Genomic DNA, 27139 nt, shown 5'->3' on the forward strand with positions numbered 1-27139 from the left:
ACAAATGAAATTTGTTCTTTAGCCAATTTAGTTTTCAGTTTTCTTGTTGAAATTTTTTGTCTACGTGGTGTGTCCTACATAACTATTTTGTGTCTTATTAATTGTATTACGTGTACTATGTCATGTAAAATATGTGTGTATTTGTTCAATTTTAAATAAATTTTAATGTCTATTTGTGTGCATTTAAAAATAGAGGATATAAATGCTAGCTTAAATCAAGTTAAATGAAATATTTATATATTTTGTCTTATTTAAACTTATATTAGGAGTAAATTACAAAAATTTAAAGTTCAATAAAATGGAGGTAATTGTAATTAACTCAAATTTCAATTGCTATATAACACATTATTTTGAATAAGGAAACAGGAAGGAAGATAGGATTCAAAACGTATTTTTTTTGTTTGTGAAAATAAAATAATGTCGACACTCTAATAATACCTTTTATTCTTGTGGAGTAGGAAAAGTAATTTGTAACTCTACAAAGTCAAGTTTTAATAGTCAAATTGAGTTCTCTGTCATCTCTCTTTGTAAATTAACTCCGTCGGCGACGCCGCAAGTCTACCGGAAGATTTCTTCAGGAGCTATTCGTCTGAAGGATGGGAGCCGACATCGCAGAAAACGAGTTGAAGAAATTGGAATACCTCTCGCTAATTTCTAAGGTATGTTCCGAGTTGGAGGCACATTTAGGGTTTGGTGATAAGGTTTTAGCTGAGTTTATAACTGAACTTGGTAGAAATTGCTTAACAGTAGATGAATTTGATGACAAATTGAAAGAAAGTGGTGCTGAAATGCCCGACTATTTCGTAAGAACGTTGCTCACTATAATCCATGCTATTTTGCCTCCTAGTGCCAAGTCCAAGTCGGAGAAGGAGTCGAACAAGGATGGCAATGATTCCGAGTTTTCAGCTCTGAAGATCAGAGATAATAGGGATAGGGTTAAGGAGTTGGAGAAGGAGATTGAGTTGGAGGCTAGGAGTAAGAGGAGAGATGAAAAGGGAGAAGAACGGGATAGGAGGCGAGAGGGGGATAGAGATTATAGAAGAGAAAGGGGTAGAGACAGGAGGGATAGGGATAGGGGTAGGGATCGAGATAGAGATGATGGTAGAGTTGAACGCAGGGCTTCAGAAAGGCGCAGAGACAGGGATGGAGATGGAGATGTATATGCAAAGGGTAGTAGAGATGATTATGAGCAAGACGGGGATGATGATCGGAGGGATAGGAGAAAATCGAGGCATCATGTGGATGAGCCAGAGTTGTATGCAGTTTATAAGGGGAGGGTATCAAGGGTGATGGATTCTGGTTGTTTTGTTCAGCTGAATGAATTTAGAGGGAAAGAAGGCTTGGTGCATGTTTCACAACTTGCTACTAGAAGGGTTAGTAATGCCAAAGATTTGGTAAAACGTGACCAGGACGTTTTTGTGAAGGTTATCTCTATTAGTGGGCAGAAGCTGAGTTTGTCAATGAGAGATGTTGATCAGAATACAGGAAAGGATCTGCTTCCATTGAAGAAGAGCTCTGACGGTGGTGGATTGACAACAAATCCTTCAGGCATGAATAATGAGGGCTCTAAGACCAGGATTGGCCTGTCAGGAATTAGGATTACGGAGCAAGAGGATGTAGTTCCATCACGTAGACCGGTGAAGAGGATGAGTTCACCTGAAAAGTGGGAAGCGAAACAACTTATTGCTGCAGGTGTCCTGGGGGTCCAGGAACATCCCATGTTTGATGAAGAAGGGGATGGAATGCTATATCAGGAAGAAGATGGTGTTGATGAAGAGCTTGAGGTTGAATTGAATGAAGATGAACCCCCTTTCTTGCAAGGGCAGAGTCGTTATTCAGTTGATATGTCTCCTGTCAAAATTTTTAAAAATCCTGAAGGATCATTGAGTCGTGCTGCTGCACTACAATCAGCTTTGATAAAGGAGAGAAGGGAAGTAAGGGAGCAGCAACAGAGAACGATGCTTGATTCTATCCCAAAGGATCTCAACAGACCATGGGAAGACCCAATGCCGGAGACAGGTGAGAGGCATTTGGCTCAGGAACTGAGGGGTGTTGGTTTGTCTGCCTATGACATGCCAGAATGGAAAAAAGATGCTTATGGTAAAGCCGTGACCTTTGGCCAGAGGTCTAAGCTATCCCTCCAGGAGCAGAGGCAGAGTCTTCCTATTTACAAATTGAAGAAAGAACTGGTTCAGGCTGTCCATGATAATCAGGTCCTGGTCGTCATTGGTGAAACAGGTTCTGGCAAGACAACACAGGTGACACAGTATCTAGCCGAGGCAGGGTATACAACGAGGGGAAAAATTGGCTGTACTCAACCTCGTCGAGTGGCTGCGACATCTGTCGCTAAGAGAGTTGCTGAGGAGTTTGGTTGTCGATTAGGTGAGGAGGTCGGTTATGCTATTCGTTTTGAAGATTGTACTGGGCCAGAAACTGTTATCAAATATATGACTGATGGTATGCTTTGGAGGGAGATCCTGATTGATGATAATTTGTCCCAGTACTCAGTCATAATGCTTGATGAAGCACATGAAAGAACGATTAACACTGATGTTCTCTTTGGTTTGCTTAAGCAGCTTATGAAGAGAAGACCTGACCTTCGTCTAATTGTCACGTCTGCAACTTTGGATGCAGAGAAATTTTCTGGTTATTTCTTTGACTGCAACATCTTTACAATCCCAGGAAGAACTTTTCCAGTTGAGATACTCTACACAAAGCAGCCAGAAAGTGATTACCTTGATGCGTCTTTAATTACTGTTATGCAGATCCACTTGACAGAACCTGAAGGTGATATCCTCCTCTTCTTGACTGGTCAAGAGGAGATTGATTATGCTTGCCAGTGTCTCTATGAGAGGATGAAAGGACTAGGTAAAAATGTTCCTGAACTGATCATACTACCTGTCTATAGTGCCTTGCCCAGTGAAATGCAGTCCAGAATTTTTGATCCTGCCCCTCCTGGGAAAAGAAAAGTTGTTGTTGCTACAAATATTGCTGAAGCATCTTTGACAATTGACGGTATATTCTATGTTATTGATCCTGGATTTGCAAAGCAAAATGTCTACAATCCAAAACAGGGTCTTGATTCACTTGTTATTACCCCAATTTCACAAGCATCGGCAAAGCAACGAGCAGGGCGTGCTGGACGTACTGGACCTGGGAAGTGCTACCGTCTGTATACTGAGAGTGCATTCCATAGTGAAATGTCTCCTACTGCAGTTCCAGAAATCCAGAGGATAAATCTTGGGAACACCGTTATTATGATGAAAGCAATGGGTATTAATGATCTTTTGTCATTTGATTTCATGGACCCACCTACCCCTCAGGCTCTCATATCTGCCATGGAGCAACTTTACACTCTTGGAGCACTGGATGAAGAGGGGCTTCTGACGAAACTGGGAAGAAAAATGGCAGAATTCCCATTAGATCCTCCTTTGTCCAAGATGCTTCTTGCTAGTGTGGACTTCGGTTGTAGTGATGAGATCTTGACCATCATTGCTATGATTCAAACTGGAAACGTCTTTTACCGACCAAGGGAAAAACAAGCTCAGGCCGATCAGAAAAAGGCCAAATTTTTTCAGCCTGAGGGTGATCATCTTACCTTGCTTGCTGTTTACGAGGCTTGGAAAGCGAAAAACTTTTCAGGTCCATGGTGTTTTGAAAATTTTGTTCAGTCACGATCACTTAGGAGGGCACAGGATGTCAGAAAACAGTTGCTCTCCATCATGGACAAGTATAAATTGGATGTTGTGAGTGCCGGAAGGAACTTCACAAAGATCCAGAAGGCTATTGGAGCAGGTTTCTTTTTTCATGCTGCTAGAAAGGATCCTCAAGAGGGCTATAGAACTTTAGTTGAGAACCAGCCAGTTTACATCCATCCTAGCAGTGCTCTTTTCCAAAGACAGCCGGACTGGGTTATTTATCACGAGCTTGTTATGACAACAAAGGAGTACATGCGTGAGGTGACCGTGGTAGATCCTAAATGGCTTGTTGAGTTGGCACCAAGATTCTTCAAGACGGCTGACCCAACAAAATTAACGAAGCGCAAGAGACAGGAACGTATTGAACCTCTTTATGATAGATATAATGAGCCAAATTCATGGCGATTGAGTAAACGCCGAGCGTGATATCCTTTTTTTTTAGAATGTTTTGTGTTTGTTTAATGAAATACCCACTGTTTGTTTATGTAAAAGTGACACATGTATGGTCTATCTAAAACATAACTTTTGACACTTGAAGCACTTCTTTCAGATAAGGCTTTTCCCCATTTGACCTATTACAGTTTTCTCTGAAGTGGACTCAAAATTGTTTTAACCTCTCTGTTGTATGCTTTTTGCTAGGGAAGTAATCTCTGGTATTGAACTTCAATTTTTTTTTTCATGTTCGAAGTGTTGAATGGTTAAGCTTGACTACTTAAGTGCCTTTTGAGTAGAATCAAGTTTAAAGTGGTCCAAACTGGTGTCAATTTCAGGTCAGTCAAAGGATGAGTAGAATTAATATTTTTTATATGGAACTGTACTGCTGTTAGCATTCTATGGTTACTCTAGCTCAAATGTACAAGAGCTGCAGCTTTTTGGGAAGCAAAAAGTCTGACTGACTGTAATAGTAAAACTAAATGTTGTGATATACTAATATATATGTTACGTAGATCCTTCTACCGTTTTGATTTGCCTAAATGAAAAGCTCCATGTTCCCATACCAGATAGGTACACACACCTGTCTTGAAATTTTCCTGCAAACAAGTCCTTGTGAGTTCTAACATAATATAAATGCTACATATTCGGCCTCTAAAGGTGAAACAACTCTTTGTTTACTAAAAAATCCCAAATCACGAATAAAAAATGTGCACAAATGCATTCCTGATTGGTAGGTTGTGATTTCCATCTTTTTCAAGGAAATGCATACCGGAAAACCATGTAATTGACAAGAAATGTCTGGGAGTATATGTAGACATGAATAGTCACAACTAGGCTATATTTCATCTTTAGCATTTAGATTGTGATGCATGCTATGTTCCAACTAAAGATAAAACGAAGGGCCTTATGTGTTGATCTGATATGTTCTAAAGATATCAATACTTTGACAATTTGGTGGAAGACAAAACCATGTTACTTCAGATGCTATTGTCTTTTGTGGGTGCCCATGAAATAACTCTTCACTATCAACGGGATTCTCTGAGTTTCCATTTGGCCTATATAAACACATCCAAAGAGGTGTCTACCACCACAGCTCTCAACAAAACTTGAACGTATTCAAAGCTTTTTCTGATTTTGAGGTCTTACTTGCTAATTGTTTTTTCCCTTCTTTTGCTCATCTATACTAAAACTAAAAGATCATGTCTATTCACATGCCTCGTTTAATCAAGAAATCATAAGAAGAGATATGTGATCCCGATGTCATTCTTGAGCCAACTTTTATTCCAAGAGTTGCTCAGTCAAGCTGAGGAGAATTTGGCTTTGATCATCCAATGGGTGGTCTCTCAATTCCCTGCAGAGAGGACGCGTTCATCAACCTTACTTCTCGTTTAAGGAACTGAAAAAGAAAACTTTCTTAACAGTCTGTAGAGTAGTAAAGCAGGATACACAATCTGTATAGAGAATACAATTTTGATGTTAGACTAGGTAGACTTAGTGAAACTTTAGCTCCACAAAGACTGATTGTTAGTACATGTCAAAAGGACAAATGACATATTTTTTTCTACTACAAGTTCTTTGAAATTTTGAATGAATGATGGTTCTATTCAGTTAATATTTAATTTTTTTGTCCTTGTGATTCTCTAATCCTCTCATTGAATATTGGTGTGAAGTTTCGCGTTGCTAATCATAATGAGCCAGAATCAACTTTAAAATGGCCCAAACTGGTCACATTTTCAGGTTAGTTAAAGATGTGCAGAATTTAAATTTTATATGGAACTATGCTGCTGTTAGCATGCTATGGACTATGGTTACTCTAGCTCAAATATACAAGAGCTGAAGCTTTTGGGAAGCCAAAAGTCCAACTGAGTGTAATAGAGAAAACAAATGATGTGATAAAGTGTATGGTACAGAGATCCTTCATCCGAGTTGATGTACCTAGATCAACAGGCGTGCCATAGAAAGGTATTGTTACTTAATGAGGATTCTTCAAAATTCTTTTGAAATTAACAAAGAACTGCATGCTGCCATGCTGGTTAATTACACTCACTTGTATTGGAATGCTCCTGCAAACAAGTCTTTGTAACTTAATTTAAAAGCTACATGTTCAGCCTTGAATTAAAAATCTGCACGAATGCATTTCTGATGGTCTTCATCTAGAGTACTTCCTTAATGTGAAAGCTTTTGTGTCCTATGACCTAACAGAAGACTCACATCTAGCTCGAACATTGGTCTTCGTTGTTCTTATTGACCGAAATTTCAGAATTTTCTGTCAGAATGTAAGATAATGATACTATTTTCATATGCAGGACACATGATTCCTATGGTTCATGTTATTATGTTTAGAGTTTATCAAATACTCATATCTACATAGCTACTTACAGAATCAGTTTTCACTTAAGGAGTCCCTGTTGGCTGCAACACAAATTAACAGTATCCACAGGCCAAGCTGTCATCATTGACTTGTCTGGTATTTCTGAAACCTCCACTAATTTTTTTTTATCCAAGTTGTAAGATTAGACACATATTTTGGATTAAATTCAGGATCAGGTTAAGAAGCATCTGGACATCCCATTTCCATTGTTCTGTTGGTATGTAGTGATGGATAATCCATATATTTTTTTCGAATAAATAATTCCTGGAACGCAACCTTAAAGGTAGGCCTGTTGTCTTGAGTTGATGTGACCTAAGTCACAAATACTTTGGCAATGAGTTGAAAGTCAAAACCATGTTACTTCAGGTGCTGTTGTCTTCCATGGTACCCACAGAATAGTGATTAACAGGACTCTCTTAGTTGCCATTGATCTATATAGACACTTTCAAGAAGGTGTGTACCACCACAACACTCAGCAAACTTGAAAGTATCCAAAGCTTTCTCTGCTTTTGAGGTCTTCAGTATTTTATTCTTTCTTTCTCACCTATACTAAAGCTAAATATAATGGCTATTCGTATGCCTCGTATAATCAAGAAATCTGGAGATGTTCCCAAGGGATATCTTGCTGTGTGTGTTGGGGAGGAGCAGAAGAAGAGATTTGTTATCCCCATATCATTCTTGAGCCAACCTTTATTTCAAGACTTGCTCAGTCAAGCTGAGGACGAATTTGGTTTTGATCATCCAATGGGCGGTCTCTCCATACCCTGCAGAGAGGACATCTTCATTGACCTTACTTCTCATTTGAGAAACTGATGAAAAGACTTTCTTTCACATTTTTGTAGAGCAGCAAAGCAGGATTTGCAGTCTGTACACTTCGGATTTAGAGAAAACAGTAGTTGATTTTAGAATGACAGTTGTTACTAAAGTCTGACTAGGTAGATTAGTGAACTTATCTCTGTAAAGGCTGACTGTTATTCATGTCATGTCAAAGGGATGAATAACACTTCATTTTTTTCTACTTCAAAGATATCGAAGTATTGAATCTTTATCACTTTATTGTTCCATTCAGTTTGCGTTGATACTTTTCCTTAAGATTCCATATGCTCATGTCCTGTGGTTTGCTAATGATTACGGACCAGAATCAAACTTGACCACAATCAGTCACACTGTTGTGTTGGTCAAATAATAAATTCACCTGGAATTGTACATAGAAACTAAGCTAGAGTTGGAAAAAAATAAAATAATAACGCAATCATGGTTGCTCTATGACGTCTTATTTAAATGGGAAGCTAGGATCTTTGCTTACAAAAGGATGATTCTATTTATTCAAGTTAATTACCCTTCATATGGAGTAGTAATGTACTTTATCAATGTTTTAACCCACCAAACTAGAGGAAGTTCCACCAATAGCTAGTGTTTGAGTCTAATATCCTTACAGCAGATGCACATCTGAGCTCTTCTTTTCTTTCTTTTTCTTTGTTCTTATTTAACCAAAAGTTGTGAATTTCCTGTCAGGATATAAAATTTTGTGTCATATGTCTCATATCTAGAGAGCTATTTTAACGTCATTTTTTACTTGACCTAGTGGCAGGCTGTTATACAAGCTAACTTAGCAGTGTCCACATGCCAAGCTGTCAGCATTATTTGATATGCTTGGAATCATAAGGCTTCAGAATTTGCTATGTTCAGATATATTGAGCATTTTATTGTAAGTGATAGGGCCTGTAGTCCTTGAACTAAGGCCTAATGTTAATTTGGTGTTTTAAGTATCGACAAAGGTAGGCCTCTCCCATGTTACGTTTTGTTTGTGATAATAAGAGATGACATTTTGTGTTTCCAGAGTTCGTTTTTTATCCTAGTGATTCAGGCAAAATAAGCTCTAGGATAGGTATCTTATTTAAAAATTCCAAAATGAAGGATGCTTGCTCAAGTTGTTTGCAGTGGTAGGGACTGTTGTTCTTGAACTAACAGTGTCTTAATTTAATTCATCTGGAAGGCAAAAGCATGTGATACTTAAGTGACATTGTCTTCCTCTGGTGCCCACAAATTTATTTTCAACACATATCAGGATTCTATGAGTTGTCGTTGCCTATTTAAACACATTCAAAGAGGTATCTACCACCACAACTCTCAGCAAAACTTGATAGTATTCAAAGCTTTCTTTGCTCTTGAGGTCTTTGATACATATTCTTTCTTTGTTTTCTCATCTATATTAAAACTAAAAGATCATGGCTATCCGTATGCCTCGAATAATCAAGAAGTCTTCAGATATTCCCAAGGGTCACTTTGTTGTGTATGTTGGAGTGAAACAGAAGAAGAGATTTGTGATTCCGATATCATTTTTGAATGAACCTTTATTTCAAGATTTGCTTAATCAAGCTGAGGAGGAATTCGGCTTTGATCATCCAATGGGTGGTGTCACAATTCCCTGCACTGAGGATTTGTTTGTCAATCTTACATCTCGCTTGAGGAAGTGAGATGAAAATCAATCCCCATTCTTTTGCTTACACAATTTTGTAACTATGTAAAGCAGGATTTTCAGAGTGTACAGTTCAGGAGTTAGAAGAAATTGTAACTTGACGTTAGAATTAGGGGAGTCTAAGTAGGTAGACTAATGAATTTAGCTCCATAAAAGAATGTAGATGTAATACTGTCTCTTGAATAAGTTGACACGTTTCTACTTCAAAAGAAATTAAAGCAATTATATTTTTTTACTTCTATGGTTCCATTCAATTCCTTATATTGATTGAATAACTCATTGCAATATAAAAATTCTGTGTACAAATACAATGAGCTTGTTGATCGGTTTTCTTTGTTCTTATCTGATCCAAGATCTTAAGCATTTCCACTCCTGATTAAAATGTGTGAGTTAATTTACTTATAATAAGATATGCATCTGTACTTCTCTTGAATATTGAACACAGATATCTGGCAATAACAAGATTATGACTTATAATAAAGGAAATTTGGAAATTGTAGCCTTCTGTATTCTCTGTTATTTGGGAACATTTACTCTGCTGAGATAATTCGAGTAATTACTATCTAGATAGTTGATCCTGCATAATGACTTAGCATGAGGGACCAAACAACTTTGTCAGATATTGCTGTACATTTGTTTCTAATTGTAGAGTTTATTGAATTACAAGACAATTACACATGGTTATAATTTGATCAAAGATCATGGGTTAGACAATTGCATTTTATAAAATTTGATTTCTAAAGATTCTTTGTTCTCTATCCTGTCAGGAAAAACATTGTGTCCTGCTGTTCTACAGGCACAATGGCCTAAAATCATATATACTGGGCAAAGAGTTGAATAGCAAAACCATGTGATACTTCATGTGCTATTGCCAATCAACAGTTCAACAAAATGCCTCTCTACCAGCTAAAAATCTTACATATGATTGATTTGTTTTCTCTAATAGTTTGTTTATAAATGGACACATGACAGTTTGCATCTGGGGTATGTTACAGTCCTAGTGGACAGTGTTGCAGACACAAATCGTCACAAGGCACATATGGATTTGATTCTGAGAGATCCTTTGTTCCAGGTATGAGAAAAAAGGTAGGACCTATTGTTGTTGAACTTATATGAGCTAAAGTAATTAATTTTGTCAATTAGTTGGAAGACAGAACCATGTGGTAATTGATATGTCATTGTCTTCACCACAAATAATGAGATTTTATGACTTGCCATTTGCTTATATAAACTTGTTTTGAGAAGTTGTCACTACCACAACTCTACACAAAACAAAGAATACTACTTAAAGCTTTTCTGTTCTTTTGGGATCTTAAGTACTCTTTCTCTTCATACTTTGCGCATCTTAAATTAAAGATCATGGCTATTCGTGTACCTCGTATAATCAAGAAGTCCTCGACATCTCTACAAGTTCCCAAGGGACATTTTGCTGTTTATGTTGGGGAGAAGCAGAAGAAGAGATTTGTGATACCAATATCATACTTGAGCCAACCTTTATTTCAAGACTTGCTAAGTCAAGCAGAGGAAGAATTTGGCTTCGATCATCCAATGGGTGGTGTCACAATTCCATGTCCAGAAGACATTTTTATTGCCATCACTTCTCAGCTTAGGATTTGAGAACATAGTTGAGATCATTTTTTCTTTTTATAGGTCTAACAATTTTGTATACAAATTAAAGCAGGAGATCCATATTGTACAGTTGATTAGTTACAAGTTAAATGAGACTTAGCACCACAAAGATTGGTGCTTTTTAGCTAAATTCAGAATACAATACCTCATTTTCTCTCACTAAAATTGTGTTTCCTGGTTTATGTTTAAACAGTTTTACTTCAATCAGTTATCAATTGGCCTGCAATATGACCTTGACTAACTGGTATAGCTCCGAGCATATAATAGCAACAACATACCTAGTGTAGTTCCATGATGTGGAGTCCTGAGAAGTAGAGTGTAGGCATATCTACCTCTACTTCGTAGGTGGAGCTCCGAGTATCTACAACTTTATTTATTTATTTATTGCTATTAAAAAAATAATATTAGATTGGATTATCTACAAGGGGACATGCCAAAATATGTCTGTTTTTTAACCTTATTTCTTGGTAGGATATAACATATATATGTCGTGAAGTGTTGAATAAAAAGGATTATCCGTTATATTTAGGGTATATGTGTGAAAAGGGATCTTAGACTATGTGTATTTTGACACTAACAATGAATAGAAATGTTATAAACTAGTCCAGCTCGATGTACAAACATACAAATATATATCTTTAAAAAGAAAAGAAAAAAAGTAGTTAATTTAGGAAGCTTTATACATATATAACCCACCGATGAACATTCTTTTTCATGAAAAAAAAAAACATAACTTGTTGAACGTTTATCCTTATGGATTCTTCTAATGGAAATGTTCTAGGGGATGAAGAAAGTCAGCTTTCTTTTGGAAGCAGTAATAAAATTCAACCTACTATCTCTATTACACAAAAGCAAGTATCCAGGTTTTCTTTTTAAACTCTTCCTTCATCACTATTTATGATAAGCTTCAGATATTTTATCTTTTTTTGGTTTGATATCTTTTCAATTTGTTCTTACATATATGTATGCTGTTTGGCTTCTTTTTTTAACAGCTTAGATGATGAAAAGAAGAAGTATACTTGTCTCACAATTGCTGAAAGGCTGGGCTTACCTGACTTCTTCTCTTTGGACGTTAGTATATTTCATCTCTTACTCATCTTTTATGTTGGACACCATAGTGATTTCCACCCTAGAAAGTGATATCAAAATGTCAAATTTGATTATGTAAACTCTCATAGCAATTCTAGGGTGTATTGACTAAGCATAAAATTCGACTATTTTTTATGTAGGTGTGGCGAGCATCGGTTGGAGAGCTTTTAGGCTCTGCGGTTCTTGTTTTTATGTTGGACACCATAGTGATTTCCACCCTAGAAAGTGATGTCAAAATACCAAATTTGATTATGTCAATTCTCATAGCAATTACACTCACCATTCTAATCCTTGCTGTTTTTCCTGTGTCTGGTGGCCACATTAGCCCTGTAATTACCTTCTCCTCAGCACTAGTGGGACTAATATCAATGTCACGAGCCATAATTTACATAGTGGCACAATGTGTTGGTGCTATTTTAGGTGCACTAGCACTCAAAGCTGTGTTGAGTAGTACCATTGAACAAAGATTCTCTCTTGGTGGTTGTACCGTTACGGTAGTTACGCCTGGGCTCAATGGGCCTGAAATTGTGGGCTTGGAGATAGCCCAAGCATTTTGGCTTGAGTTTATGTGTACATTTGCTTTGCTTTTTGGTTCACTTTGGATGGCCTATGATCATCGCCAGTCCAAGGCACTTGGGCTTATTACTGTCATGTCTATTGTTGGGCTTCTAGCAGGGATTCTTGTGTTTATTTCAACTTCAGTTACTGCTAAAAAGGGCTATGCTGGAGCTGGAATGAATCCAGCTAGGTGCTTTGGAGCTGCTTTTGTTAGAGGCGGCCACCTTTGGAATGGGCATTGGATCTTTTGGGTTGGGCCTGGACTTGCTTGTTTTGCTTTCTACTTCTATACAAAGATCATTCCTTCGAATCATTTCCAAACTGATGGATACAAGCATGATTTCTTAGCGATAATCGAGACATTGTTCAATCAGAGATAGTGTAGTAGTTTTTGCAAATCATGTACTTATTGCAAACAAAATCCCTATCAGTGGTAAACATATAACTTGTATCCTTGTCAATTGTTTAGCTAGCATTTAATCATTCGCTCAAAAATAGCCACTCATCACAGCCCGACTCAATATCACAAACTGCACATAGAACAACCAGTGGCACTTGGACTGCTCCATGGGTAGTCCAATTGATAAGCACAGATTCTGCAGTATCGGTTTCTATGTGCTTATTTCTCCTCTGGCATCAAAAATTCACCTAGCCAGTTTTCCAATTTTCATTACAAAGTCAACTGGCTGCTACAGCACTCTGTTGTATCATCATGGTGATTAACTAAACCAGACCATCAATTCATTAATTAATTGAGCTCTCCTTGAACTTCTCCTAATCCAAGGACAAATCACCAGTTCGAATAGTACGTTGTTGATGGCTTATTCCTTTTCGTAGCCGTGTCTGGGAGAAGCTGAAACCTGTCTGTTCCCAACTAAAAGGTGATTCGAGCTTTGGCTGGAACCACCTTTTCACAATAACACCATTGATTCGAATCTTCCCAAACGATTCATTCCCTTGGTACGGCAGGCCAAGCCTCCTCAAAAGTGCTGCAACTGCCCTGTTGATCCTGTTGACCAAATAAGAGAATTTTGAATGTTATGTGAATCGTACAGCTCTTAGAATGAAATAAACATACTGGAGCATATGAAGGATGAATTCCATAATAGGCTTCACTTCGAATGAAATGTTATTCACTTTTCCAAATGGGTACCCTTGGGCTTCTTTTTTTGCCAGTTAGTGATATCTTGGTTTACATGGTAGTGCTCGCTGGGCATGGGAAATATTAAACTAAAAATAGTAGCTTAATATGCATCAGCCATGCCAGAAATGCAAGACTTGTATACTGCCAAATTAACATTATTTTCTGAGTCTTACATTTGTCCTTTCTGTGTCCTGCTATTAATGTTATTTCAGAAAGAAAAAAAGAAATACTGTATATGTTTGAAGTAGATGATTTACTTTTTCTCATGTCATATTACTTACTGGTATATATCTTAAAATAAGAAGTTGTACACAGAAAGAAATTTCATCAAGAAAAGAGCTCTCATTACCTTCCAGCAATCTTAATTGTTTTCTGGCCAGTGGGTGTCTGAATATGTGACTGCTCTACAGGGAGTACAATGGATATGTTCGGTATTTTTGCACCTGCAAGATTTTCCATCATTTCATAAACATAAAAGCAACACATTATCATAGTAAAGATATTTCAAGTCTTGTGATCTTTCTTAATTCTCTCTTTTTTATGATTATTGATAAGGAAATAAAGAAGCTTTTACTCTCTTCATCTTTTATAATGATAAAGTTTTGCCCTTAGCATTAACTTCATTCCTATTCTCTTAATTTGAAAATGAACCTAAACTTGGTATTATCTTAGTTGACGAGGGCACAACTATGGAAGTGGGAGCTAAAAAGAATCAAGGCATCATTTATTATTTTTGCATAAAGAATTCAAAACTGGTATGATAAAATTCCACAAATTGCTAATACAACTTTAGATAACAAATACAATGCAAGGTTTAAGATATAAAACTTCGCACAACTAGTACTCCCTTTATTTCAATTTGTTTTTTTGACTGTTTCTATTTAGCACAGAGTTGAAGAAAGTAAACTGACTGTTTTTATTTAGCAGAGTTAAAGAAAGTAAACAAGACTTTTGAATCTTGTGGTCTTAGACTAAGAATATGTAGGATGTACCAAAATATTCTTTAATCTTGTGGTTTTAAACATGGCACGTGAAAAGTTAGAATTTAAGAAACATTATTTTTCAAATGGACTAAGTACTACAAATAAATTGAAAAAGAGGGAGTACAGTATTTGATCTCTAGTATAAAAATTTGCATTACTACTACAAGCAAACCTTATGTGATGCGTTATTATATGCAGGATAGAATGAGGGATGTGGAATTGTACTATAAAACTTTGCAATACTAATATTAGCAGACCCCTTAAGTGATGTATCAAGGAAAATACTCTTTCAAGTAGGCAAAATAGTCTTTACCTGCAGCCAAACGATGCTTGAGACTCTTTAGGACAGTCAAAAGATATACCTGGTTAATTTTCAGAAAGAAAAAAAAAACTGTCAAACAAAGTATTAGCAACAGAATTGTTGTGAAAATGGATCGGGAACCTATACAATGTATAAGATTAGCAAAAGTAATACAGATGCATGAACAGTATTTTTTAACTTCCTAATCTTAAAAACTATTAGGAATCCTGCAAAAGAGGGAAACATAAAAACAGAAAAAGAGAGAAACCTTTGCAGCCAAGTAGGATAAACTCCTATTCTTAGTAACTGAGACCAATAAAGCTCGTCAAGCATAAGAATACTCTCGTGTGGTTACAATTGAAAAAAATAAAGTAAATACTTAGTTACTGCCCACTAAGACAAGCTTACCTGAGCTGCATGAATATGCAAATTCCTCACATCGACAACAATAGGGCTTCCCTTAAAGGAAGTCAATGGGACGATCCCAAGTGAAGCTGCCTCCTAAGAAACAAGAAAACATGTGAGATAATCCACCATAATAACCAATAAGATGAAGTTGTAAACCTGATAAAAGACAATTAAGATAAACCACGGACCTCAAGCAATGAACAGGCACGGGGATCATATTCACCAAATCCATCAATCAAAGAGCAAAGATTTGAGCCTTTTGATGTTTCCACGGTTAATCCTAGATTTTCAATAAGTCTTTCTTTTATGGATGCATCACGAGGAAGCTGTAGGCAACCCAGAACTAGTGATAGCTCCTCAATTGTGGGTACCACACCAGCTCCAATTGTTTCCCTGTAGACCATTAAGGCCAACGATGTCCTGCAAACCAATTAAGAATTTCATAACTGTGTACCACGTCTTTTAACAAAGCCAGCATTCATATAATTAACTTTAGTGACATCTTTTATATTTGGACTAGGCACAAGCAGTCCAGTCCCCCTTAAGCCTGAAGGGAACATCCACTCAAGAAAAGAAAATTCTTAAGATAATTCCTCACCGTATACCAAATTTCCCTGAAATAGGCTAGACAAATCAAAATGGCAATCAGGCTATCTCAATACATGATTGCAACAATATGTTCAGCACGGCCTCTTATATCAACTACTTTTACAAAAGAAATTGAGTGCATTCACTATGAGATAATTTTACATCCATCTTAATACACCATGCAGTTCAGCCTAAGCATTTCAAAGCTTTTAGAATCTGTATCTGATAAAAATAAAACAAAATAACGACAGAAAGGTAGTAAACTGTCACCAGAGGCATTTAAGATGGAAATGTTGATCTTAAAAATCATGTTCAAACTGGCAAAGCCAACAACACGTCACTATAACAGTATATATTAATCCTCTGCAATCCCTTCTTAACAGATATGTCAGAATCAGCAGCAGATTAAATAGAACCTTACCATTTATTGTCAAGCTGCAGGCGACCAGAGTTATTAGACAAGACAGGCTCACCAAGTGTACAAGCTTTCTGGAATCTCCTTGAGCACATAGCTACAAAAAAAATTCATATAATCAAATAAGTATGATGCCCAAAACAAATGACACAACAGAAAAATTCATTGCTACTGGATAGATACAATGGCAAGACTGGTGAACATTCTTGTTATGAAGGACAACAAAAAACAAAAACTGCAAAAGGTAGTGAGCCTCTCCTTTATAATGACCAGGTAAGGGGCATGATTACTAATACTGGCTTATCTACTAAACATGCCACTCTTGTAGAAACTTAGATGATATCCTAAAAACATTCCTTACATTGGCATTATAGGGAGAAAACAAGGGACTTACATATGATGTTCAATCACCTAGAAAAAACTTAATGTTCAATCACCTAGAAAAAACTTACAATAAAGTCCCCAGCCATTCATCTCTGAAGGAGATTAATGGAGCAGTATAGGGAGATATACCGCGTATGTTATTGTTGTGGTTGTTACAATATTAGGTCTAAGAATTGCTGGAAGGGATCAATTAGTGCATAAATGCTCCAGCACTAAAATCCACGATGGAAGGATCGATTCAAATTAATTTGTTAGATGGGCATAAAACATACATCTTTTTTCACCACCATGAACATATCCAAATAAAAAAAGAACATGCAATCCCACTTGGTGACGGTTTAGCACCGTATATCAAGTCAAGATTCAATAATAGCAAACGCAATGCAATAACAAGCTTTTAATTCTTACCAAGAAGACATCTGCACATAACAAGGTTTGGGGCAACACCATCTTTTTTAGCATGAGAAAGAAGCATGAGGCCAACATCCAGGTCATCCTTTCTGTCATGAGATAGGAAAAATAAATGATAAAACTCAAAAACTCAGACATACAGAATTGATATATTGACAGGAGAAAATGGTCATAATACATAAACGTCAATGTAAAGGAATCAAGGTATTACTTTTCACTTGCCACTAAAAGAGTGGAGTATGTAATGGTGTTAGGGCATAGGTCCACTCTCTTCATTTCAGAAAAAATTTCCATAGCCTTCTGATATTGATCGGCATAACCTATTACAAACACATCTCATTGAGGAAAATAAGCAAATGCTTATGAAATGGGAAACAACTTCCGCACATAGCAAAAACTAAATGAAGATCATGAAAGTCCATAAAGCAGCTATTGAAGCTAATTATGAATCATGAAAGAATCTTCCAAGTTAGCTCTACCAATGGACTGAGACCACTTAAAGGTATGAATTATGAGCCTTTTGAAAAAAAAAACTTAACAGGAGAAAGAAAAAAAGGAGTGTAGATATTATGGAGTAATAAAAGAGGGCATCAGTGAGATGCTTATGTTGAGAAAACGTTTAAGATGTGACTTACACAATGCAGTTATCAATGCATTCATCATTGAAACAGTTGGTTTTAAGTTGATGCCTTTAATATCCTCATACAATTCTAGTGCCTTCTGCCAGTTCTTTGCCTGCAAATGGATTGGAGAAGTGTTTTATGACCAAGTCACATGACTTTGAAAGAAATCTTAAAACCAACTTCACATTCTTGCCTCAGATGCAGAAAAAAAAAACTAGCAGCATCTAAAAGTGTATTTGGGGCTAATACTTGCTAATTGATCGAAAGAAAGTTCATGCTGGTTGAAATGACTGAGAGTAACAGCATAAAACAAGTTCTTTATGGCAGCAGTGGAAGACAATTTCACCTAACTAATGCTAGTAAGATAGTTCTGTATTATAGACAGAAAAGTGGAACATAACATGATCCACTTTTCTAGCTTGTCTAAATATATGATCTTCCAAGGCACACTTAACCTCAATCTAATATTGATTTCGCTTGACATTTGTTTCTTCAGATTGGTATTCTCTCTTTTTAAGTGTCTACTCTGTGGCATCCACATGTGCACCGAATTTATCAAATAGAATTCATAAAGGTGCTCTTCAAGCTGTTCAACTGGGTAGTCCCAAAGGTATGAGAATAATGAGACAACAATATCATCAATTCTTTACTACTGACAAAATGTAATTTTACTGCACACAATCTTTTAAGCAACTATGTCATCTGCACATTCTGTTACTTTCAGGAGATCCATTTATTCATTTCATTCTTATTTTTCTAAAATTAGAAAGAGACCTTGAACAAGTCAGGTTTCAAAAAATACGTATACTTAGGGTCCTCTTTATCCCATTCATATAAGAAGAAGAGAGTTAATAAACATCATGGTAGGATGGAAGCATGTGACCAGAATACAAGCAGTGACCTGAAATGAAATTGGTGAGCAAGTTCAAAAAGTACCAAAAATTCAGACAAAACAGAACATAAGTCAGAGACTAAATTCCAGGAGGAGCATTAAGTTTAGAATTTCCAATATTGTCTTCTGCTGTTCTACGAAATATAATAAAAGGAGCTAGAGTTTATTTGCACGTTGGTTAACTATGAATCTCTATCAATTATTTCCCATCTACAGTGTCTGCATGTGACATTGTGTTTCCTCTTTGATGTTTTTTCACTGTTTTGTATTTTCCTAAAAGCTATTTCAGAATTGGCTAAAGAAAGACAGGTAGAACACAGCTTGACTACTTCTAGGTATTATTTAGTAGAATAGTGACCCGTAAGACATCCCTCCATACATAACTCCCTCTTAATTACGCGTCAGATGATCACTTCTTAGAGGCATGCGCAAATCAAATGTTCAGTAAACTACAAAAGTGGATTAAATACAACTACTACTCACTATCATAAATGAAGGTACCACAAGGTGAAGAAGACAAATTCGTAGGAAATCTAGCAGTCCAACGTCAAGTCCCAAGAATAGCCAACTTAATGCCCACAAAGCTGGCACAAAAACTACATGATCAAGACATATGAAAAAACAAGAGTGTCGTGTTAACATAATGTGTGCGTTTTGAACTTTCGCATTGTTCCATATTATATGGACCATATAAACTAAATTTTCCCATAATGAAGCTTCATTGATCACAAGATATGGAAAAACGGATGTCGGTATTGCATCTAATTTTGAACATCTAAGTTGTATGACATTATCATCCCATTATAGCGTATCCAATTACACTGAAATCAGATACACTATCAATTTTGAGACTTAGAGTAGGTAACACTCATTGATATCAGTTTCTGACATCAAATTTGAACTTAACCCACAAAATTGGTATTAGATCTCAATCAAAGAGGATGATAAATTTACACAGACAAGTCCTATCACTTTATTTCAGAGACGAGAGGGGACAGAAAGCAGAGGTTGTACAGTCGTCTATATGAGGAAACACAAAAAGGATCAGTGTTCATACATTACAGCAGGCTCCCATCAATGAGCTATATGATATCGATCCCAAATTTATGCCTTTAGCCCTTGCTTCTTCTAGAACTTCAAATGCAGCTTCCAACTTACCTGTGTGCCCTGCCACATCTATCAGCGCACTGATAAACATCTGCACGAATAAAGGAAACTTAAGTTTTTTTTTCTAATTTAATTATTTATCAAAAAATATGACGGAAGTAAGAAATATCAGTGGCGAAGTTTTAACTTAATGCTGACAATTGATGAAAAGATGGAGACAGATACTGATGCATTTAAGCTCCGATTTCAGAAACAAGGTTGAGAGGCATGATTTTGGAGATAGAGGCCGACAAAATCTGTATTTCAGGAAACCTGACTCAGCTAATCAATCAAAACAAAAAATACTCAGCTATGCCGCGCTAGACCGACTACTCAAGAGCACTCATCCATAAACCAATTACTGGTACAAACAACAAATAAGAGAAAGAAATGTAACCAAACGTTTATTTGGGCACTCAGACCTAAAATAAAAGCCACAATATCTCTTGGATTAAATTGCCCCAAGGAAGTGCATAATACTTTATGAGGAAACGCAAAAGCTGCTGAAATTTCATTGCAGTGTCATAGTCAGGTTTTTCTGCATTCCAGTTTCGGTATTGAAGATTCCAAACTTGTTTTGTGGATGAAAGATATCCTAAGCTTCTAAATGCTGTCAACTCGCAAAATTATTGTGGTTGTAGCTTTGAAGGCTGTTTTGGTGGTTGAGAATTCGGTTTGATGTCATCATCATCAAAAAACCCATTTTCTTTTCCCAGTCAGGAGTACTAAGCCTCATAATATATTGAAGAGAAAAAAAAGAGTTGCAAGCCATCAACATGTATAAAAATCTCCAGACATGCAACCACAACAGTTAAAAAATTAGTACCTCCTCATGCAACCACAACAGTTAAAAAATTAGTACCTCCACATGCAACCACAACAGTTTAAAAATCAGTACCTTCACATGCAACCACAACAGTTTAAAAATTAGTACCTCCACATGCAAACACAACAGTTTAAAAATTAGTACCTCCACATGCAACCAGAGAAGTTCAAAATTAGTACCACATGAACCACAGCAGTTTAAAAATTAGTACCTCATCTGGATTAACACCTTTTTTGGACATGTCATCATAAATGCTGCGTGCAAATTCCCAATTACCATTTTGACTGCAACAATTTACAGCAATTGTGTAAACCTCTGGTGTTCCCTTGATATCACATTTATCAATCATACGATAAACCTCTAGAGCTCGATCAACCTAAAGCAATTCATGTCAATGGTTTATTATAATAGAGGAGTAGCTGAATATGGGAACACCAATCTCATTCAACTGAGATTTAACATGTAAAAACAGAATATACCTGACCAGAATTCGCACATGCCTTCATCAAAGCCCCAATAGTAATCTGATCAGGTTCTATTGGTCGTGCTTCTGCTTTCATTTCTGATAAGACATCAAAAGCACGATCGACTGCTCCCGATTGACCACAAGCTGTGATAAGAGCATTGAATACAACACGATCTGGCTTCACATTCTACTGAATACAACAGGAATCTAATGTGAGATATTCGACCGTCGAAGTACACGTCACTTTTCAGTACAATTTGGTAAATGGTAAGGTGATACAAAATGAAAAGTTAAAGCAATACCCTCTATAATTTTGTACACCCTGAGTAGATAAATTCATACCTTAGATCTCATTATACCATAGGCACCAAAGGCCTTGGCAACTTGTCCAGCTTTAGCACAACCATCAATGAGGGCACCATATGTATTAGCATTTGGCTCGACTCCAGCATTGACCATTTCATGAAAAACCTACAACTTCAGAAAATATCAACTCGAAAATGGTATATAACTTTATAAGGGTGCAAGTACAGGCAGTAAGAATCTAAAAAATCATGTAGGTCTAGCTATAATAAAAAACAAATTACCCTAAATGCAACTAGTGGGAGTAGCAAGCAACTATATTCATTCTAAAACACAATTATGAGAAAGGTCGTGAATTTGTTTCTGCCGTTTGAAGTACACTCTTTGACACAATTGTCATGTTGTGATGATAATTGAAAATTGCGAACGACAGTCATGCCTTAATCCCCAAGCTAGATAAGATCGGCTATTTCCATCCCTCATTATCCATCTCGCTCCATTAAGATCTATCCTGATCTAATCTTCAATAATTTTAAATTATCTAATACTACTTCTTTACATTTTCTACTGCATACAAATCTCTAACAGTAATCAAACTCCTAGTTTTTTTCTTTTTTGATCCAGTAAACAAATTCATTTGCATAAAGCAAAAGTCCAAAATCGGCCATAGAAGAAATATACCAAACAGTAAAGAACCTACAAAAGATACCCAATCCTCTATATATACCAGGACTACATGATACACAAAAAATAAATAAGGCATGAAGATTACTCTTTTACTTCCCAAAACTCATTCTGCTCTCTTATTTCTACCTCTCCAAATGATCCACATCAAAGCCTGAGGAACAACATTCCATGCCGTCCTTTTTCTCCTGCTTCTTCCCGCTTAGCTTACCAACCCAACTGAACATATACTACCATAATCTCCTTGACAGTCTGCACTGTAGTAGAAGACGATCAACATCTTTGCCCGCCTCCTTGCATATGTAACACCAGCTGTACAGACAGCCTTTCTTTTCCTAAGGGTTTTCACCGTCAAAATCACTCCTCTAGCAGCTAACCGTGTGAAAAAGCACACCTTCCTTGGTAGCTTAGGAATCCAAATCAACTTTACAGGAAAAGACTGCTAGTGAGTGCTGGATCTAAAGTAAGTGTACTAATATGATCAAGCATTAATCACAAGCTAATTGGTATGCATACATGTATCTTTTTCATCTATTCTATGCTTAAGTCTACAGGGTTCAAAAAAATTGTAGGTATTTCTAGAGTATTTCACTGTTTAACACCTTCTATCAATATGGTTTCACACCTATGGACAATGCGACTGGAGATCAACATAAGACATAAACAACTCATATTAAGCGACATTTTCTCATTTTATCCTCAGTGCTACTTGTAACTTTTGTAGAATATTTCAAGCGCCCAACACGCCCTCATTAAAGAGGATATTCAAAGATTAAACAAGAATAGAAGACCCTTGGATGCAAATCACCTATAAGCTATAAATAAAACATTTTTTCATGAGAAATCAAAAAATGGCGGTACTTACCTCAAACATGGTATCAACTTTTCCAGCCTTTGCACAAGTTGATATAAGAGTAGTGTAGAGCTTGCAATCGGGTTTCAGTCCAGTCTCACGAACAAGTTGAAGCACTTGAAAAGCACCTAAGTAAACAAAATAAATTGACCAAAATTACAATGGGATAATGTCAGTCCAATAGATAAAGTTTCATTTGCTAAAGTTAACATATTATTTTGTTGTTGCCATTGCTCTCTTCTTCATTGTTTTCGGCTGTTTTCGGCATGACTTCCTCGCTACTGTATTTGTTTTACATGCTTCTTTTTTATATGTTTTACTTGAACCAATGGTCAATTGAAAAGAGTCATTCTACCTTCACAATGGAGGTAAGGCTACATACACACCATCCTCCCCAGACCCCACTTGTGAAATTACACCGGATATGTTGTTGTGTGTTACAATGTCATAAAGACAAACTGGAATTTTCCAAAGAAATATTGGAAGTTGATTTCCAAAGTCTATTGAAAACAGTAACATCCCCTTGCACTTTTTCCTCTTTATCCGTGTCACAGAACCTTACCAAAAAAGAAACAGGAATAAGCATCAAGAAAAAGAAAACTTACGCTCCAAATCCCGGGAGCTTGCACATACAGACAAAAGCATATTGAACGTGCTTAGAGTTGGATTCTGGATAAGCTTGGTGAAACGGAAAGCTTCCTTCACTGCCTTTTGACTTTTACAGACTTGGAAAAAACCGGCATGGTACACCTGTAAATGGGACCTTTAACAAACTACGAACAAGCCAAATTTCATAAATAGAATATGAAGTAAATATAAGCAGAAATCTCCCAGTTTACTTTATCCATATTCAGTGAACCGTGCCTTTCCATATCTTCAAGGATTTTTATGCAGTCCATCAACCTGCACCAGTAATTCCTGTGCATGAGCTTGAATGGTATAAACAAGAGCAACAGACCAAGGATGTCCATAGTCAGTGGTTACACAATTTTATTTCAATCAATTACATCATTTTGTTATTCAGCCACCATTTCCATAGTTTTGCTAGTTCAATCCCCTAAGTCTGGATGTTTTCATCAAGTGCAAACACTTTGTTAAGAAAGAAGCAGAACAACATCCAACAGGAGAACATGTTGACGTCCCAAGTATCATCTTTTAACTATATCAGAAATATCATTTTCTACGTGCTAAACCTTTCAAACAAATATTATTGATGACAAGCATAAGGACCGGTCCAAGAATGAAGTCAACATGTTAAAACATAGGTTACCTGCCCTCTCTAAGGAAATGGCGGTAAGCCCTGAACTGGTCGGATGGATTAGGTCGATCACACACTTGGATCGCCTTTGGATTAGAAATCTGTAATTGTTTCGAGGCACCATTGTCCGATAGGATACTCTTTTCCTTATTAGTGAATTGCTGCATTCTTTTCACAGAGTCCTTTTTGTTGAATGGTCCTTCTTTATAACATCCATGAGACCTTTTCTCCTCAAAATCCTCTGAAAAATAATTGAATCTCATAAAAAAAATCAATACTGAAGAACACCAAGGAAAGAACAAACAAACCCCCCCCCCCCAAAAAAAAAAAAAACTAAAGGGAGATGTATAAAAATATGATAAATTGGAATGAAGAGGTTGCAGCATTTCCATAGAACACCCTGCTGGATAATGCAGATCTGAGGAGATGCTTTACCTGCTCGTACTGAAAATACTTTTGAGGGGGGTGAAAAGGTGCCAATGCCTTGACGGGAAGCATGAGAAGTCAATGCGTCTTGCATTAGACTTTTGCTAGATGCCCCAAAGAACGAGTAAAGATCTTCGCGTGTAGAGTCCCTGAAAATAAGATTGTGGATAATGACTTCATCCTCTGCAACAAATCTATGGGCTGTCTTAAGTCCGTCCTTCGTCATCAGTTCCTGGTCCATTTTCTTGGTTTTCTCAGTTCTATTATCTATGTTGATTGTAGGAAACAAAGCAACACTACGCTCTGAACTGACTTCCTCTGTAGTCAGTATGTTACTCATTTTAGTTTCATGCAGATGTTCCTGCAGATTAATGTTTTTCGACTCTTCCATAAAGGAAGATGGTACTGCATCTGATTCGGTGTGTGCAATAGGTTCAGGTTCTCTGACTTCCTCTGTAGTCAATATGTTACTCATTTTAGTCGTCCGTAGATTTTCCTGCAGATAAATGTTATTCGACTCTGCCACAAAAGAAGATGGTACTACATCTGATTCAGTGTGTGCAATAGGTTCAGGTTCTTTGACTTCCTCTGTAGTCAATATGTTACTCATTTTAGTCGTCCGTAGATTTTCCTGCAGATAAATGTTATTCGAATCTGCCACAAAAGAAGATGGTACTGCATCTGATTCAGCGTGTGCATTAGGTACAGATGCTCCCAAGGTCAAAGAGCCATTGGAACTAGGAGCCAACTGATTAGTATCTAGAGACTCAATATTGTTGGTAACAAACGTTTGTATCAAATAGGTTCCATCATGTTGCAGCACATCTGCCTCCCCATCCTCACGCTCATTGCTGACTTTGGTTACTTCCTTCATTTGAGTTTTGACAGATTTCTCCTCCTGTATGTTTATAAGAGCAAATACATGACGTGGAAACCAGTTCATCACATGTCTTATTTGTCGCCGCAAAGCAAGAGTTAACTCAGCTGAAATCTATGAAAAATTGTGGACATCAGAAATATGGACCTCCTGAAGTAACTCTGGTAAAACTGTAACACCTCTTGCTAATGTGTTTAGAAAAAAATATTCCTACTTTTAAGTACCAATGACTAAAAAATTTGACTTACTACAGATGCCAATGACCAGAAAACTTCAGACATAATATTTTCAGTTTCTATAAATGTATCCAACAACTAAGAGTTGAGATGGTAGAGGACTCAATGTTTCCAAGATGACTTCTAAGACCAAGAACTTATCTGAAGAGAAACATGTTCTGACATATTAACAACTAGGATAATATTTCACTTTCATATTACTGAGATATACAACTCCAAATACTAATTGAAGATTGGAAAATTAAGAGTTAGCCTTGTTGCAATCAAACAGCATGTGTACTGAACCAATGATGATCTATGTTAAATGATGAGGATAGAAATTAGCCATCAACATTGACATTCTTGATTCTACACAACACAATAGAATCACTAAGACGTATACAGACTCAAGACACATCCTCTTTCTGTATTTGGCAACAATAGTTAACTAGTAAAGTTATACACCGAGAAATTGCTAGGCTTTCAAAAAATTGGTGTCTCTTTCAAGAAATAACAGTAAAAAGTGAACCGGTAATGTTATTCACAAAGTAGAGTTTACCTCTTTGAACTTGGCGTTGGCATTGGTATTTATTTTGGAAAATTCAAGAAAGATGATTATAAGAGCAAAGATAGTGACAACGGATGCAAAAACTACCTTTAGCGAGTCAAGAGAAGCATAGTTCTGAGATATTAACAATTAGTATATTATTTCCCTTCCATATAAACAACTCCAAATCACTATTAACAAATGAAGAGTTAGCCTTATTGCAATCAAATAGCATGTACTGAACCAACTACGTTCTTGATTTTACAATACAAAATTTTTTTAGAATCAAGAAATTGGCGTCTATTTCAAGAAAAGAAAAGTGTTAATGTTATTCACAGAGTATAGCTTACCTCCTTGAACTTGGCGTTGCCATTGGTATTTCTTTTGGAAAATTCAAGAAAGACGACTGTAAGAGCGGAGATAGTGACAACTGATGCAAAAACTACGGTTTGCGAGTCAAGAGAAGCTCTGAGAACAAATCTTGAAGTGTTGCCGCCGAATTGAAAGCCGATATTTCGACATCTTCTCCGCGAGTGAAGGCCAGGAGGCCGTAAAGAATGGGTAGAACCGGAGAGAAATTGGCGGCGAGGAACGAGAGAAGAGGAGATTGGAGAACAAGAAAGGAGAGAAAGTTTTGGAGAGAAGATTGAGTCCATGAAATTGGAGAGGAAGAAGAAGAGGAAGAGAAAGTGGAGAAGAGGAGTATTATTTATTCATCTTGAAGATAGCGTGATGACTGGATAGGAAGTTATAAGCCATGAGCCATTTGACGGAAGAAACCAAGTTGCTTACGTGGCCTTTTATATATCAAAATCCGAGCCGTCACAGATATTTTTATTCTTTTTCTTTTTTTATTTATTTTCTTTTGTCATAAAAAGAGAAAAAGAAAATAAATTTACTCCTTCCGTCCATAATTGTTTGATCAAGATTAATTGTCAATTTAAACAAATTAGTCATTTTTTTCAATTCTATCATTAATAATTACTCCATTTCATTCAATAGAAAAGTTATGTAGACTACTCTTGGTATAATAGGATTATATTAATTAATTTATATCTTGTATTAAATTTCATTGAGAAGAGTTCATGACATTACCCTGAAAAACAATTGTGGACACTATTCCCTCCAAA

General features: G+C 36.6%; 5 protein-coding genes across 6 annotated transcripts; 4 read left to right on the forward strand and 1 right to left on the reverse strand.

Moving 5' to 3' along the window:
• The first annotated feature begins 419 nt into the window (after window positions 1-419).
• On the forward strand, window positions 420-4276 carry LOC107005125 (probable pre-mRNA-splicing factor ATP-dependent RNA helicase DEAH5). The gene has a single exon (XM_015203626.2). It carries the CDS (start codon window positions 597-599, stop codon window positions 4122-4124), a length of 3528 nt encoding a protein of 1175 aa, XP_015059112.1. The 5' UTR covers window positions 420-596; the 3' UTR covers window positions 4125-4276.
• A 291-nt stretch (window positions 4277-4567) lies between these two features.
• LOC107026438 (auxin-induced protein 15A-like) lies at window positions 4568-7555 on the forward strand. Its single transcript, XM_027919675.1, has one exon. It carries the CDS (start codon window positions 7069-7071, stop codon window positions 7315-7317), a length of 249 nt encoding a protein of 82 aa, XP_027775476.1. The 5' UTR covers window positions 4568-7068; the 3' UTR covers window positions 7318-7555.
• A 1440-nt stretch (window positions 7556-8995) lies between these two features.
• On the forward strand, window positions 8996-10777 carry LOC107005135 (auxin-responsive protein SAUR21-like). Its single transcript, XM_015203638.2, has one exon. It carries the CDS (start codon window positions 10343-10345, stop codon window positions 10598-10600), a length of 258 nt encoding a protein of 85 aa, XP_015059124.1. The 5' UTR covers window positions 8996-10342; the 3' UTR covers window positions 10601-10777.
• A 511-nt stretch (window positions 10778-11288) lies between these two features.
• On the forward strand, window positions 11289-12639 carry LOC107001379 (aquaporin-like). Its single transcript, XM_027919683.1, has 2 exons — window positions 11289-11683; window positions 11842-12639. Exons 1-2 carry the CDS (start codon window positions 11510-11512, stop codon window positions 12637-12639), a joined length of 972 nt encoding a protein of 323 aa, XP_027775484.1. The 5' UTR covers window positions 11289-11509.
• On the reverse strand, window positions 12622-26749 carry LOC107001367 (pentatricopeptide repeat-containing protein MRL1, chloroplastic). 2 transcript variants are annotated; one of them, XM_015199445.2, is made up of 19 exons: window positions 26360-26749; window positions 24380-25268; window positions 23957-24185; window positions 23526-23589; window positions 23292-23436; window positions 22699-22814; window positions 21189-21317; window positions 20860-21033; window positions 20592-20756; window positions 19466-19606; window positions 17529-17628; window positions 17105-17213; window positions 16891-16982; window positions 16105-16195; window positions 15284-15515; window positions 15096-15188; window positions 14700-14748; window positions 13753-13846; window positions 12622-13268 (listed from the first exon to the last, which is right to left on the reverse strand). In XM_015199445.2, exons 1-19 carry the CDS (start codon window positions 26663-26665, stop codon window positions 13034-13036), a joined length of 3453 nt encoding a protein of 1150 aa, XP_015054931.1. In that variant the 5' UTR covers window positions 26666-26749; the 3' UTR covers window positions 12622-13033. The 2 variants fall into 2 exon arrangements, with proteins under 2 accessions (XP_015054931.1, XP_015054928.1); XM_015199442.2 differs by having other exon boundaries at window positions 24380-25361.
• Between the last annotated feature and the right edge of the window lie 390 nt (window positions 26750-27139).

Source organism: Solanum pennellii, chromosome 1 (assembly GCF_001406875.1).
Source record: "Solanum pennellii chromosome 1, SPENNV200".
In the NCBI taxonomy this organism is placed as follows: domain Eukaryota; kingdom Viridiplantae; phylum Streptophyta; class Magnoliopsida; order Solanales; family Solanaceae; genus Solanum; species Solanum pennellii.